We start from the raw sequence: 14342 nt of genomic DNA, 5'->3' as shown, positions 1-14342 counted from the left end.
TGCATTTGTCCCAATAAGTGTCTAGTATAAAGAGTAGTAAAGCATATGTGGGTCAAAACATATTTTTGACGTATGTATAAGGTGTTTGTGTCTTACCTGCCCACTGACTATGCTGCCCCTGCGACTGCTGTTCTGGCTTTCATTGACGGTCTGGTTGCTGCTGCACAGCGCATCAAATCCCAGGATTCCTCCCACACAGTCCCCGATGAGGCACACCTGAACAGGCCAATGGGCAGACAAGTTAATAAGACTATATCTATATTTTTGCCACAAATCCATAAGGTATAAACATGCTATTACTGAGGAAGTAAAAGTTTTAAAATATATATATAAAAGGTTGGTAAAGGTTTTCATACAAAAAGCCAAGGACAAGGACAATGTCAGTATATATACCTTTGAGAATTGAAAAAAAAAAAAACGGTTCTAGAATAGCATCTTACACCCGAGTAACTAACCTGGCCAGAGAAAGCTGCACCGTCAAGGGACTTGAGGAAGTCTGTGTACACCTGGTTGGCTCTGACGACGACGGCGGCCATGGCGTCCTGGTACTGTGGAGCCGAGGTTGCCAGTAGAGGGAGCGCTGCCAGGGGGATGTGGTCCTGGCTGCTGGACAGACAACCCTCATCGTAGCTGTACGGGCTCAGGCTGCCCGCAAAACACGCAAATGAGCCAAATTAAATTGTGAAGTTATTTTCAGATCAAGACGTAGTCCCCAGAGGCAGCGTGAGGAAACAACCAGTGCCTGACTCGAGCTGCGTCTGGATCGTTTCCATCATAAGCAAACAGAAATCACAGTCAACAAAACAGAAACCGCCGATCGTTATTCACGAGGCTTGCGCCGTGCCGAAACATTGCATTGTGTGTGGTCTCACTTGGACACCAGGGAGAAGGCCTCGGCGCAGATGGCAGGGCAGGGTACCAGGCGGATGGCGATGCGTCCCAGCGCTGCGGGGTAGTGAACGCGCATGACCGCGTCGAAAGCTGTGCTGATCGTGTTGACGTCGGCCTGCTTGCTGTTCTGGTCCCCCCCGCCTGTGTCCAGGATGTTCCCTCCGTGCAGAACCAAGACCAGCACGTGGATCTTGGAAGGCTGCAGACACGGCTGGGACAAGCTCTCCTGAGAACAGAAACAACCAGCGTGATGGACGGGATGCCGGGGATGATGACTCTCAATGAACTAGATTTGTATTTAAGAAGATATCCCTTTTATCTGCATGACCAAAGACCACATGCTTACAGAGTGAAAGACGTCACAGATCCACAATAATGCCTCTGCTATGTGTATGTCATTATTTGGGTTTGGGTCAGATATGTGAGTCACATGGACACCACCATAACAAACAAACTTACAGTCCCCTCCAAAAGTATTGGAACGGTAAGGCAAATTCCTTTATTGTTGTTGTTCACTGAAGACATTTGGGTTTAAGATAAAAAGATGAGTATGAGACAAGAGTTCAGTATTTCAGCTTTTATTTCCTGGTATTCACATCTTGATGTGTTAAACAACTCACGACATCCCACCCTTTGTTTGAACCCACCCTCCAATACTTTTGCTCACTTGAAAAATGGGTGGGTTCAAACAAAGGGTGGGATGTCGTGAGTTGTTTAACACATCTAGATGTGAATACCAGGAATTCTGAACTCTTGTCTCATACTCATCTTTTGATCTTAAACCCAAATGTCTTCAGTGAACAACAACAATAAAGGAATTTGCCTTACCGTTCCAATACTTTTGGAGGGGACTGTATTTTCACAACCAGAGATGAGTAAGGAACCATGAAGGGAAACAGGAGCAGAGCCGACCAACGCTCCACCCGGACAACTGTTCAACTAACAGCAAACAACGACAAGGCTTCTTGAGGACGAGTCACATTAAATACAACATAATGTGCAGTTTTATGTTTTACGTACAAAACTTTTCAAAGAAGCACTCATGTACACTCAACGCCACAGCTGCACGAACACAGAAGTTGAACATAGGTGGGTGAGGTTGAGGAGCACACATGGATTTGGATTTTGGCAACGCAGGAAAAAAGCCAGTAAACACTGGGTTTGTTCAGGGGTATCGGGGGTCCCTGCGGAGCTACTGTAGCCCACAGTGCACTAGGGCCGAAACGTTTACTTACTGACTGGTGCCTCGTTACCGTGATGGTAGGAATGGGAGTGCTATCGGTTTGGCCGCTAACAGAGCCACGCATCTGAACACAAGAGGACAGAGAGGCTCAGGGACAAACAGCCCTTCTCTTATCCTCCAAACTGTAAAACCTGATGCAAACGATTGTGCTTAGTATAATGATACCATGTTGAAATGAAGCTTTTGGCTCCTGAAGTGCTGTATTTTTTTTTTGTTTGGGGTCCTTCAGGAGTGTTCACTTCAGACATGATTCTGCTGGTTAGGATTGTGTTACGTAAACACTCTGTCACTGTCACACACACACACACACACACACACACGTACCTCATCTAGTCTTTCCTCGCTGGTTGCTCTTTCATAATCCACTGTCATTTCCTTCAACAGCTCCCCTGCAAACACAATCTTAACATCAACCAGTGCGGCAGAGTGACTTTCCGTGATGAGGTGCTCGTACTCTTCATCGTACCAGGCGTTTCCTCTGCAGCCTCCATCTTGTCCATGAGGTCGTTGGAGTTCCACTTTGCGATCTCCTTTGGGAAGACCTCCTCGCCGTCCGACAGATCCTCTGCATGGGGCGACACAATGTGAATTGTGATGAACAGTATAAACTCAGGGTTCACACCTTTAAGAGAATAAACAATGCATCATGACTCATATGAGTAACATTTGCGTCTTTAGTTATTTAATGTTAATCAGCATAAGGCACCTTGTCAAGTGCTCCCAAAAGATGTCAAATAAACCAGTAAATAAATATTTATAACTACTTCATTGTGAGCATCAAATGCACGCAGAGTACTTTCATGTTTGAAGTATAATTGTTGTACCGGTGTGTTGCAGTGGCCAGTCGATAATGTATTTATATTACCAGAATGGATTTTGAAAGTAGGAAAACTAATCTATTTACTTCCCTACTGAGAAGATAATCTCTTGTATTTACATAAATAAATTGATGACTGCATTATCCATCAGCTGCAGGATGAAGGATCTTTTAGTTCCATAACTTCTCTCCTGGTTAGCTGTTAGTGGCTTCATATTTCATAAAAAGGATGCCATCATCTGTTCTAAAACCTCAAATTGTATGCAGAAATGTCATGTGATTTACTCCCACTGCAGCTATTAAATTAACAACCCGACTGTTGGATGAAGAGGAAGTTGCAGCCAGTTTCTCAGAAACATAAGACTTCTTTCATTCATTTATAAGTTTCTGAGACACTGTACACAGCTCCACAACCAGGGACTATATATTTCATTTGTTTTTTCAAGTAAAACTTTTCCTAATGTCTTTCATTAAAAAACATGTCTCAAAATGAAGTGTTAAACTGTAATATAAACTAAGGTGTGACAGTAGAGGTATCTCAATAGGTTTTACCTTCACAAATAACTACTATAAACCTGCTAATAAAAGGTTAAGAACTTTTTTTTTTTAGAGAATTCGTACTGCAATACAAACGGCAGTGCATGTGGAACCTATGAGGAGTTCACCTTTCCTTTATTTGTTGGCAAAACAGAAAACAGAAATTAGCCAATGTATTTACCATAATAACATAACTGCTTATTTCTGCTGAAAATCACCTGACGACAGGTATATACAAACAATATGCTGCTCCCTATGCCTTGTCAGCCATATTGTAGACTATATTGTGTACAGGCTTTATTTATTGTAGTTTGTGTGCTGCTAAACCAAATATAACCGGAGATGGGCACTTGAGCAGGAACCAGACATTTAGGTAGAAGGTGGGAGGGCGGGGGGGTTAAATCCCATTCTAAATGCCCATGGTCCACAGTCGGGGGGAGCAGTGCGTGAGGGTTCTGTGAACAAATGCTTGTTCTTTGGTGGATGCCATACCCTTTTGCAACAGCAGGCTTCGCTATCGGCTGTTAATGTCAGCAATCACTGCATAGTCACACATTTAATCCACTCTTTCACAAATGTGTTATGTTCGGAGCCCAACTCACAGTAATTAGTCAATACAAACATGAATATTGTAATAAATTATCAGATTTTAACAATATTCTGTGAATTTACATCATACCAGTTTCTCACATGACATGAGCAGAATTTTATTGAACTTGAAACATGAAAAACATGGATAGAGCTGAATCAGTATTAATAAAATAACAATGACAATTTCTATTCTCATTTCATCATCATGATCATCGCTAAACAAAAGACTTTAACCCCATTTATTGCATCGTGAATTGTAGAGGATTTGTTCTCGTGCATGTCAACAATGATGCGAACTGATGGACAATTTTGAGTTCTGTACAGGACGACTGGATGACGGATTGCGCCCATGTCCTCGGCCGCTCTCATCCAGCAGAGAGCACGGATACCGCACCACACCCACCTATTTCAACTGCAGCCCCAAAGCATGCTGGGTATCTGGGAAGCTTAAGAACTGATCTGTGGTTAAAGAGATGCATGCAGAGTCAGGAGGAGAGGGGAACAAGCCGGTTCTTGGGAAACTGAAAACAAACAACGCTGCTGACCAAACTATTAACTCCGATTTAAATTCTTAAAACTGTGGTTACCATGAGCGTCGAAGAACTCCTCGTCAGAGCTGTCTTCTGAGTCTCGAGCGATGCTCTGCATCCTCCACTCCGAGAGGCTGTGACGTGATGGGCTCACTGAAACAACGCACATGAAAAAAAAAGGCACTGTTATTTTGGGACATGTGTTTCAGCCTCTCTCTTTCCCTTTTTAACACACACACACACACACACACACGCCACGACAAAGAAACATGGCACAATCTCCCCCAGCCCACACGAACACACAGTGTTATATAAACATGCAACGTTCTCTTTGGTGCATCCCAGATGGACGGCTTGGTGGTCGTGGAAGAAGGGGACGGGGGATTTGGGTGAAAAGTGAGGCCCAATGTTACCCAGACAAGCCACGAGCACTCCAAATGCCAGCCGGGGAAAATGTCAATACTAAAAGTGGGCCGTGTCTATCACATGTCTTTTTGTCCATGCCTCACGCATAGAATTAGTGAGGAGAGAGGGGGTGTTGCTCTGAGGGCCCGGCTGGTGAGAGGGGCGGCACAGCTGTAGCTGTCAGCGCACAGTAGGAAACAGCAGTGGTGGAAAGGAGGGGAGGGTCAATTTTAAGAGCGTCGGCCTCCTCTGGCCCGTTACGTCAGCACTGCTGCTAAAAATAGCCCGGGAGAGAACCACAAGGGGGGAGAAGAAGGGGTGAGACAAGGCAAGCTGGATGGGAGTCATGGGTCCAAATGGCAGCTACATTGAGCAGTGTTTCGAGGGGACACCAGAGATGTGTTTGAACCCAGGTGAGATACACACAGCTGTAGGGTTGAGGGGAGGTGAGTTGGGTAGTACAGCAAATGTGGAGACTTGAGTACAAACAGTCAAGTAGAGCAAAATTATTCAAAGATAATCAGGTGTCTAAAAGATAATTAGCAATTTGAACTTAAACACAAAATCGGCTCTAGTTCTTCTGGTTGGATGGACTTCTCGTGGGCAATGCCATTTTTTCGTTTGACTCACACTTTCTACTGTCTTTCAGGAAGACCTTTTAGTTTGCTTCTTCACTGAGATGTGAGCCATTACGTTACTTCCTGTGGAGCCACAGAGCTTTGAGGCAATCTTGATGTCCATTGCAACACTTATTAATCCAATCACCGGATAATCCTTATGCAACAGCAAACCAGTAAGCTTCAACGGCCACCATTCAATCTTCTAGTGGGGTGAGTGTTTGATACACAGACTTAAAACTCCACTACAAAGAAACAGCACACACAACAATTATGCAAACAGAAACAGAATAGTGCTACCGTGGCTATGCTGACACTTGACACTTGACCTTGCTGAATCCTTCAAATACAAGCTGCCATGCTGACAAGTCTCAGATATCACATCTGGCTGTGTTTACATATGTAACAGTTTGTTGTTGGTATACCACAACCTTTTAAAAGGTGGACATACCGAAGAATTAAGTTTGAGAAAGCGTAATAGATGAGATAATATGTGAAGGAAGGAGTGTGGCTCAGGACAGTCTCTCACCAACGCCGTCATTCACACAGGTGACGGACAAATAGGTGAAGTAGGAATGCTCCTAACCTCCTCTCTTGGACGAGCGGGAGGATCGGGATGAAGTGGACCACTGCTTGGTGAGTACGCCGCGAGGCTGGAGAACCTCTCCGCTTGAGCTTTCAACCACCTCATCAGCTTCGATAGAGCTGATCGCCTCTTTAGCCTCCTGGTCTTTGTCTGGAGATGGAGCGCCTCCATTGGCCTCTGTGGCCTCCTCTGCCTGACTGAACTGGGCCATCTTGGTGGCCAGGGCCAGCTGGGTTTCCAGTTCCAGGTGCCGGATGTCCTCCATGGTCAGACCGTACCACTCATCCTGCCAGCACCAGGCCTGCCGGTGGGCACGCACCATTACCTTCCTCAGTCCTGGGGAGAAACGATGGAGAATATTACTACTGAGACAAAGCAAACGGTTTCTACATTTAGATTCTCATATAGAATTATGAGATAACATTGCAGTAAAAATGGGATGTTAAACCAAGTAAACTAACAAGCTTGCAAATTAGATCTGTGACTGCATTACTCACCAACATCATGGATGAAGCGTTCGATCTTAGACTGCATGCCCCAGTAACGAAACTCCACCTTGCAAAGTTTGTAGGCACACATGATGGGGGTCTTCCCAGGGTCATTGTTGTACTCTTCTATCCAGTCGTCCTGCAGAGGACCCCTCTGGGTCTTGGCCGACTTGAAGAGCCGTGTGTCCTCCTCTGCTTTGTACTCATGAGGGGACATGGGATCCGTCACTATGTCAATTGGGTCTGCCAAAGGAAAGAGAGCAAAAGCAATGACTAATGGAGCCAGGTAGTTTAAATATATTGAATGAATTATACTCAGCATTTATATCATACATAACTTCAAAAGTGTGTGGGGAGGAAGGGAGAGGGTCAGTAGAATTTTTAAGGCTTTGTGTTGAAAAGGCATGAAATTACTTTATTATCTGAATTGCACGGTTGGATATACACAAAAGAATAAGTAATTCATTAAAATGATTACAATGAACGTGGTAACTGGGTCACCGCATGCCCTAAAACCATCCATTTCTCAGCAGCTTCATATTCAACGGGCTCGCTACCGGAACAGAAAAAACACGCGGTACCACTACATGGCCACAAGTGGGCCTTGTCTGCTTCCTATGTTTCATATAAAGACATCAGATTAAACATTAAACAACTCTCTCAAATAACTATTAAAGGAAATATCAGAATGTTGGTCTTCTAAAAGAGCTACGCAGTGGTTATTTTGAGTTGACTGAATGTGTTAGACTGTGAGAGTTAACTGAACTTAATATTTTAATATTGGTTTTAAATAGTCTTACCGATAGACCGCTGCCTCTTCTCCACTGCAGACATGTTGAAAACATCTGCCTGGTTGCCTGTGTCGGGTTTGTAGTGGGTCTCAATGTCAATGGAGAACTTCTCAACAAAGGGGCAGGTGTACCTGAACAAGAAAAATCAGCAAATATACAGTAAAACGGAACAAATGTCCCAACAAAGCATCATTGCATTATGCCTCACGTCCGCTTTCAATTAAAGATCTCTCAACTCAGTGGCTTAAGATCAGGACTACATCATCAAGATGTACCCTCTCACTGCCGATAGGAAATGTGTGAGCCGTGCCCATCTGTTGCATCCGAGGTGTCTGAAGCAAAGCTGTCACTGGTTGAATAGATGTGTCAACAGGCCCTCGCAGTCTATCAATATCCCGACAATACAGTCAAGGGCACATCTCTGTTCAGCACCTTCTCATATCTCTGTGTGTGTGTCAGGCCCCCCCACAGACAAACACGCCATGAGAGGGAGGGCCCATCAAAGTCCAGCAGCTGCTGGCCACACACTGTTCTGATGGTGTAATATTCTGACAACTCGCTCGCAGGTCATTATTTTTCTGTAGGCTTTTACTGAGGCCCACCAGCTAGAGCGGGATCATAAGATTCGTGCAATTTCATACCGAATACAAGCAATGTTTCAAATATCTCCCAAACAAGCGGAAGGAGAATGTGTGCTTCCAAATGTGTGTACACCAATGCAGAGAACGTTTGTATTCTTTAAATAAAACAGTGTGCTGCAACCCTTGGCGTAGTCTGATACACTCCCACCCTGAGGGGTGCAGAGGTGTCCCTCCTGCGGACCTCACCTGGTGCGGGTGTAAGGGTAGGCGTTCCAGGACTCCTCTTCCACCCTCAGTGCTGCTTTGGGCAAGATGGAGCGGAACCAGCTGGGAATGTGCATGCCAATATGGTAGACCTTGTGGGTGTACTGGCCCGACCCACCGGGCCCATCTGTGTAGGGCTTATTCTCTAGAATCTCCACCCCGCTTCCTTCACCACAGCTCTCTTCTCTGCTCTTTTTCTGTTAGAAGAATAAATGTGTGAGTTAATAGGGTTTATGTTTGCATTTAAGCAGTAAGGTGTAAACGGAGTGCTACATTTAAAATAAAGAACCCAAATGTATATGGAAAACCAAAAAAAAGAAAGAAAAAATCAAGATGGTTCCTTTTGCATATAAGAATCTGACAAGATTACACGTGCACCCAAATTAATTACTTCCTGAATCCTCTCCTGGCTCTGAATTGCAAATAAGCAACAGTTGCTCATGGAGCCACACCTTTCCCATATTTACATTACAGGTGCACACAGGAAGAGAGGCTCGCTGTTCCCTGCAGATGCAATTGAGGAGACTTACAGCTAGGTGACTCAAAGCTTCAAAGACAGGAATTTGTCGCAGAGAGGAAGAAGACTTTGAAGACTATGAAATGAGTGAAAAGGGGAAGATGTGAAAGGCAGAGCATAGTCCAAGTGCCAGCAATATTAAAGATCACTGGAAGCAAAGAGCAAGGACCATAAATGTCAGAGATTACGGATGTATCGGATTGCTCTCACGAGCCACATACACAATGTAACACACAGAAAGTATCACACAGTATTTAGCGCGTCTCTCTGATAACAGGGAAGCAGACTTTCCCAGTACAGTCCAGGATGAAGGCGAGGCGGCGGGGTAGAGAAGCCATGAGTTGTCCAGTGCTCTGCAGCTCATTACCTCTGACAGGTCCTTCATTAGCCAGCCGCCCTGCTCTCAACAGCCCAGACACGGCTCCAAAGACACAGCACAGACGCATCGCTACATCCCCACCCCCCCGCACAGGACGCAAACCGGACGTTGAAACGTAGCTGATGTACCCGGACAGTGAACTATACACATACAAACACCATAAAAATGTATGCAGCAAGCTGGTAATGGGGAAATTAGGTCTGGATGTCAAGTCAGCAGTCTGGGGGAAAAAAGGGAAAAATGTTGTTTCATTGCATTCCACCGTGGACTGTTGCTTTGATTAGACTGCGGACGTGCGACAGCAACCAGCCAAATGAGACAGATGATTCTCACCAGTTGAGCAGAAGAAAGATTACAAAACATAAGCCAGGGCTCAGCTGTTCACTTAGGCAAGATGGGACATGAGGGAATAGATAACATGCTTTCACTTAAATGAAACACTAAATGTCATACTCGATTCGTAATGACAACAATGTGCTTTCTTCATTTGTGTGCAGGTACAAACTGTACCGGCGGAGGAACATTAAAGAAGGAACAGTTTCCAAGAGTCTCAGAAGGCATGTTCACGGTCTCCAAAGGGGAGGGCCTCTCCTCCACGGCATTTTACTGCAAATCCCCTTTGGCACAGCACACAAAGACAAAGTGCCGCTCTGTGGCCACTTTAAGCCTAACCCTAAAGCCCTGGCTGCCCCCTCACCAACTTTTCTTCAAACAGACATCGAATCATCACGAGAGCCTGCAGTATGCGTTCAGATCCGATAGCTCTGACAGGATGGGAGTCACATCCTGGTGTATTTCTCTTGCCCTCAAGTTAGTGAGGAGCGTTTCCTGTCTGAGGAGCTTCTTTTCACTTCACTCCACAGATACATTTGCTTAGTCAGAACATGATGGATGTGCGCTGACAAATGAGACACAGCGAGATCTTCTCATATTTAATTTCTCACACATTCAGCCATTGCGTCGTGCACTACCGCAAATCTCTATGTGGTGATAATTCATTTACAATTATCCCTCAAATAAGAAGGCGGTGTTGTGAGGGCAAAGGAAAGGAAGTGGGAGGAGAGATGGGATGGGGCATTGCCGGCTGAGGTGCCGATATTGCCAGGCTGTCCAAAGGCCCAACTTCATCTATGATGCTAACACTGGGGAGGCAATCGCAGCCAGGCATGCTGCAGTTGCCCTGGTAACATACAGCAATGAAGTGATGGCATTCAGAGACGCCAAAAAAAAGTCCTCTCCGCTCAGAAGACAACTCTCTCCCTCTTTTCCATCCACCTCTTCTCTCGTTTTTCTCCCCCTCCCTTCTTTGAAACCTCTCTTTTTATCCTCCATTTCCTCTTTTCATTCACTCCCTCACACGAACAGAACCTGACCACCAGCATGGTGCTGATGTCATGGTCGCCATAGTGACAAAAGCTTCACAGAAACAAGTCTGTGCACTCAGTGAGTTCAGAGAAAAGGCACTTTAGGTCACCAAAGCCAGAACTCTTCTTCTTATCATTTGATAAATGTTTAACTTCCACAACGGAGCTGCCCCCTGGGCTGCGCTGCTTTGTAGCGCCCATCACCTCCCTCAAGGGTATATTAGTGTTCATACAAGTGGACTTCAAGTGTTGGCTGTAAAGTGAAGTTCATATACCATAAATTTACCAGATTTAGCTTGTGATTTCACTTGACACTGCAAATATTTCTCACTCTCATATTTATTGGAGCTGTAACCCTAAAGCTCTTACACAAACCCCCGAGACTCCCCAAGCTCACGCATGGTTACATAAATGAAACTGTCTGCCGCTTACAAAGCAGTGCATCCATATGCATTGTGTCAGTATGTGTGCAACCACTTTGCAGTGACAGCGGGGTGCTCCCAACTTCCTTGTGAAGAAACATGCAGTCTCTGACTGCTGCAAACAGTCACCTTCATAGAGTTTAAATTGGCTAATCTATCAGCACACAAACCGGTCTTTGTTCCAATACACCACTGACGTCAGACCGTGTGACCAACCATTTCATAATTGGGTACGCTGCAATTGCACTCTGTACCTCTTTTACAGCTCGTCTTTGTATTCTGGTTTCTGCACTATTGACAGTTTTGTGTGGGTGAGAGTTCTGTGGGGAAAATGCCGCTGTGACCTCACCTGGATCATATAGAGCTGGGCAATACGGTACTCCTCCACACTCATGGGCATGGGGATGCGGTACTCCTTGATAAGCATGATGGATATTGGAGGAGGGGGAAAATTGACAAGGGAAGGGAGATGGAGGGACAGAGGGTGAGGAGGAGGAGAAGGGACAGGAAACACTGGAGGTGGCTCCTATCTACGACTTGTCCAATCACTCGCCGAAGTCCACGTAAACGGTTCCTGCGGAAGAACAAAATAAAAGCATTAAGGTACGTAAGCTATGAAAAAAAAACAGTTAGTGGTGTGTCAAAATATACTGTTAACACGAATGGGATTTTTGATTCTCCAAAGAAAAATGGAATGGTTCTTCAAAAAGGTCTTCACCCACAAGCAGAAACCAGCTTCAATCAGTACAAAAAGAAAGAAAAAAAAGATTTGTCATGAGAAAACTAAAATGTTCAGAAGCTGCAAATTCCTCAACACATAAAAGACGACAAAGATTCATTCTTGTGGCTCACAAGCAGATGCAGAGGAGAGGAAAGCCGGAGTATCATTCACGGAATACGCTCAATGTAGTTCCTGTATATCCAAACCCCGGGACCCAGGACGAGCGTCGTGTCTCCATCCAGCGTCCCAGTTCCAAGTAAGGAATTTTCCACAATAAACTTCTCTTCTTATACACAAGCCACAGCTCAGTACGTGTGTGTGTGTGTGTGTGCGTGTGTGTGTGTGGGGGCGGGGGGGGGTCAGGTGGCCGGAGTCTACCGAGAGCACCCGTGCCTTGCAGACGTCCCCAATTGGCCACCCTGTCCCTCCCAGCACAGTCACATGGGGGGGCTCACTCGGTGTAAGAGGGATTACAGTTGAGTGGGGAGCCTTACGTAACATTTTAAGAACCCCGTGTGCATGATCGAGGTTTCACAAATAGCAGCCTCAGAGTTACACAAAGCGTTGTTTTCAATCCACTGGGCAGATAGGGGGTAGGTGTTGGCTATACATAACCAACGTGTGGGTGGCGTGAGTAGCACAAGTCTGCTTTTGACCGCAAGGAGAGGAACAACTCCAGAGCCAAGCGAGTCCAAGACGAGATCCCGACTGCAACGAGTCAAGACGAGTCAAAAAGGAAAGAGGTATAAAGATGTCTTCAGTCAAAATGGGTGACGAAGCATATCGTTGAATGCATGTGAGAAAGACCAGTAAAAACATAGGTTCACTGAGCAGAAGACAATGAAAAACCAGTTAGTTCTTTTTTAGTTTTTTTACAGCCGCTAAAAGTTCAAAAAGAAAGATTTTGAAGTCTAGTTGATAAAGGAATCGTTGTGTACGTAGAGTCGGCTGCTGGCACGGCAATGACCTGCGTGCGTCTAACAGGTGGCAACACCACCCCCCAGCCACGCCTGGATCCGGTCGTCCCAATGTGGCTACACAACATTGCGTAACCCCAATATTCACGCTTTTCTAAATGATGGCAGAAACCGGACTCTCTGCCTCTGGCAGCCCCGGTTGTCCTTTCTAATCACATTAGTATTCTAACTGGGTCACTTACCCAGTGAACAGAGGCCGAGCATTGGTGAGGCTCCAGGGGTCGGCAAAGCCTCCGGTCCGCCACCTATTGAGTCCTCGCCCCAACAACTCCCCCGCTGAAGACACATTCACCGAATAAGCTGACAAAGATGCAGTATAACTTTTCAACCAGGAGCAGGTGTTGGCTTACAGACTGGCAGGTGTTCGGATTAACAGAGCACATCGTCTTCTATAAATCTTTCAAATAATAATGTTGCTCTGCAGAAAAACACAACATTGACCAAACTGGAGCAGAGAGTCGCATTTTGCAGAAAATAACTGCACCCTTGGGAAAGACCGCGATACAACTAGATCAGCTAGAAGAGGCCCAGAGAAAAGCCGGCAGCTCAGCAGAGAGAGGCCTCTGGGGGTCCGTGCCAGGCTGCAGAGGGGAAAGGCCACAGCGCTCGCTCTGGTTAACGGTGTTGATGACAAACAGCTTCACAATCTACTCGGAGGGTGCGTGGTTCAACAATGTGGCGATGCGTCGCAAGAACACCGCACCGGGCGCGCAAAGGGAAACAAATCCGAGAGAGGCAGCATAACGGGGGGATGCGCTTGATTCACGACATGGTCTAAATTAGCAGGCTGAGCTGAGGAGGAGCCGGTGGGATTTGTAGAGCCGCATTGTGTGCCGGGCAGAATTATGACCGTATGCCTACTTGTTAGAGCTGCAGCAAACCATTATCTCCACCATGAATCCATCTGTTGATTTTTAATGCTGTTGATAAATTCTCCAATAAAATCAAAAGACAGAAATACATGTAAAGGGCAAATAACAGTTTCCCACAACCCGTACAGGCTTTTCCTTTACGAGTCAGAACAAATGATCCATTTCTTAAATAGTTGTTGATGCAGTACAATGATAATTTTATAGAATATTTTTTATTATTGAAAATACAAGTTAAAAGTAATTATTTGCTTAGTTATAAAACAACAGAGGTGAGGATTTAATGTACTTTTATTTAGTTTTAGGATATATTAAAATATTGGACATGTAGCAGTTCAAAATTGTTTAAATGAGAAAACATTTCACATACTTGTTAGTCAGAGATTCCATATTTAATTTAGCTTCAGTTTCCCACTCCTCCACCCAATCTGTTCCTCTCGTGTTGAAATAAACAAATTATCAGGTTTTGTTTCAGTGTTACTTTCAGCGATTGTGTATTTTTAAATCTGGCTCATGGGAGCAACAGACAAAGACAGACATGCCCAAACTCGTCCACAAATATGAGGTTGTTACATATTTTGTCTTCCATTACCATTAGTGTCGATTGATTGTATGGATACTTGAGCTAAAATGAAATTACAGTATAACAGCACACAACTCTGTATGCATGGCGGCAGTGGCTTAGAACTAATAAGCAATTGCTCCACCTTTATAATAATAAACTACACATCAATTTCTACACCATCTTTCTG

At 45.0% G+C, this 14342-nt stretch overlaps 1 protein-coding gene across 11 annotated transcripts in view; it reads right to left on the bottom strand.

Annotated features, from left to right (window-relative positions):
• The window catches only part of LOC120831091 (membrane-associated phosphatidylinositol transfer protein 2), a 34178-nt gene that overhangs the window by 9731 nt on the left and 10105 nt on the right, over window positions 1–14342 (bottom strand). For 6 of the 11 annotated variants that reach the window (XM_040196234.2, XM_040196238.2, XM_040196237.2 and 3 more), the window contains exons 2-13: window positions 11373–11597; window positions 8324–8538; window positions 7506–7627; window positions 6715–6948; window positions 6218–6553; window positions 4667–4762; window positions 2601–2699; window positions 2459–2523; window positions 2127–2198; window positions 873–1117; window positions 456–645; window positions 97–216 (exon numbers count right to left, since the gene is read on the bottom strand). In XM_040196234.2, coding sequence (XP_040052168.1) covers window positions 97–216; window positions 456–645; window positions 873–1117; window positions 2127–2198; window positions 2459–2523; window positions 2601–2699; window positions 4667–4762; window positions 6218–6553; window positions 6715–6948; window positions 7506–7627; window positions 8324–8538; window positions 11373–11450 — 1872 coding nt within the window. In that variant the 5' untranslated portion in view covers window positions 11451–11597. Of the gene's footprint in view, window positions 1–96; window positions 217–455; window positions 646–872; window positions 1118–2126; window positions 2199–2458; window positions 2524–2600; window positions 2700–4666; window positions 4763–6217; window positions 6554–6714; window positions 6949–7505; window positions 7628–8323; window positions 8539–11372; window positions 11598–11875; window positions 12079–14342 lie in introns of those variants that run through there. The other 5 variants (XM_040196236.2, XM_078086622.1, XM_078086624.1 and 2 more) reach the window with 2 other exon arrangements.

This window comes from Gasterosteus aculeatus, chromosome 13 (assembly GCF_964276395.1).
Source record: "Gasterosteus aculeatus chromosome 13, fGasAcu3.hap1.1, whole genome shotgun sequence".
Lineage (NCBI taxonomy): Eukaryota > Metazoa > Chordata > Actinopteri > Perciformes > Gasterosteidae > Gasterosteus > Gasterosteus aculeatus.
Note: the sequence above shows the minus strand (reverse complement) of the source record. Positions and strands in the feature narration are given on the sequence as shown.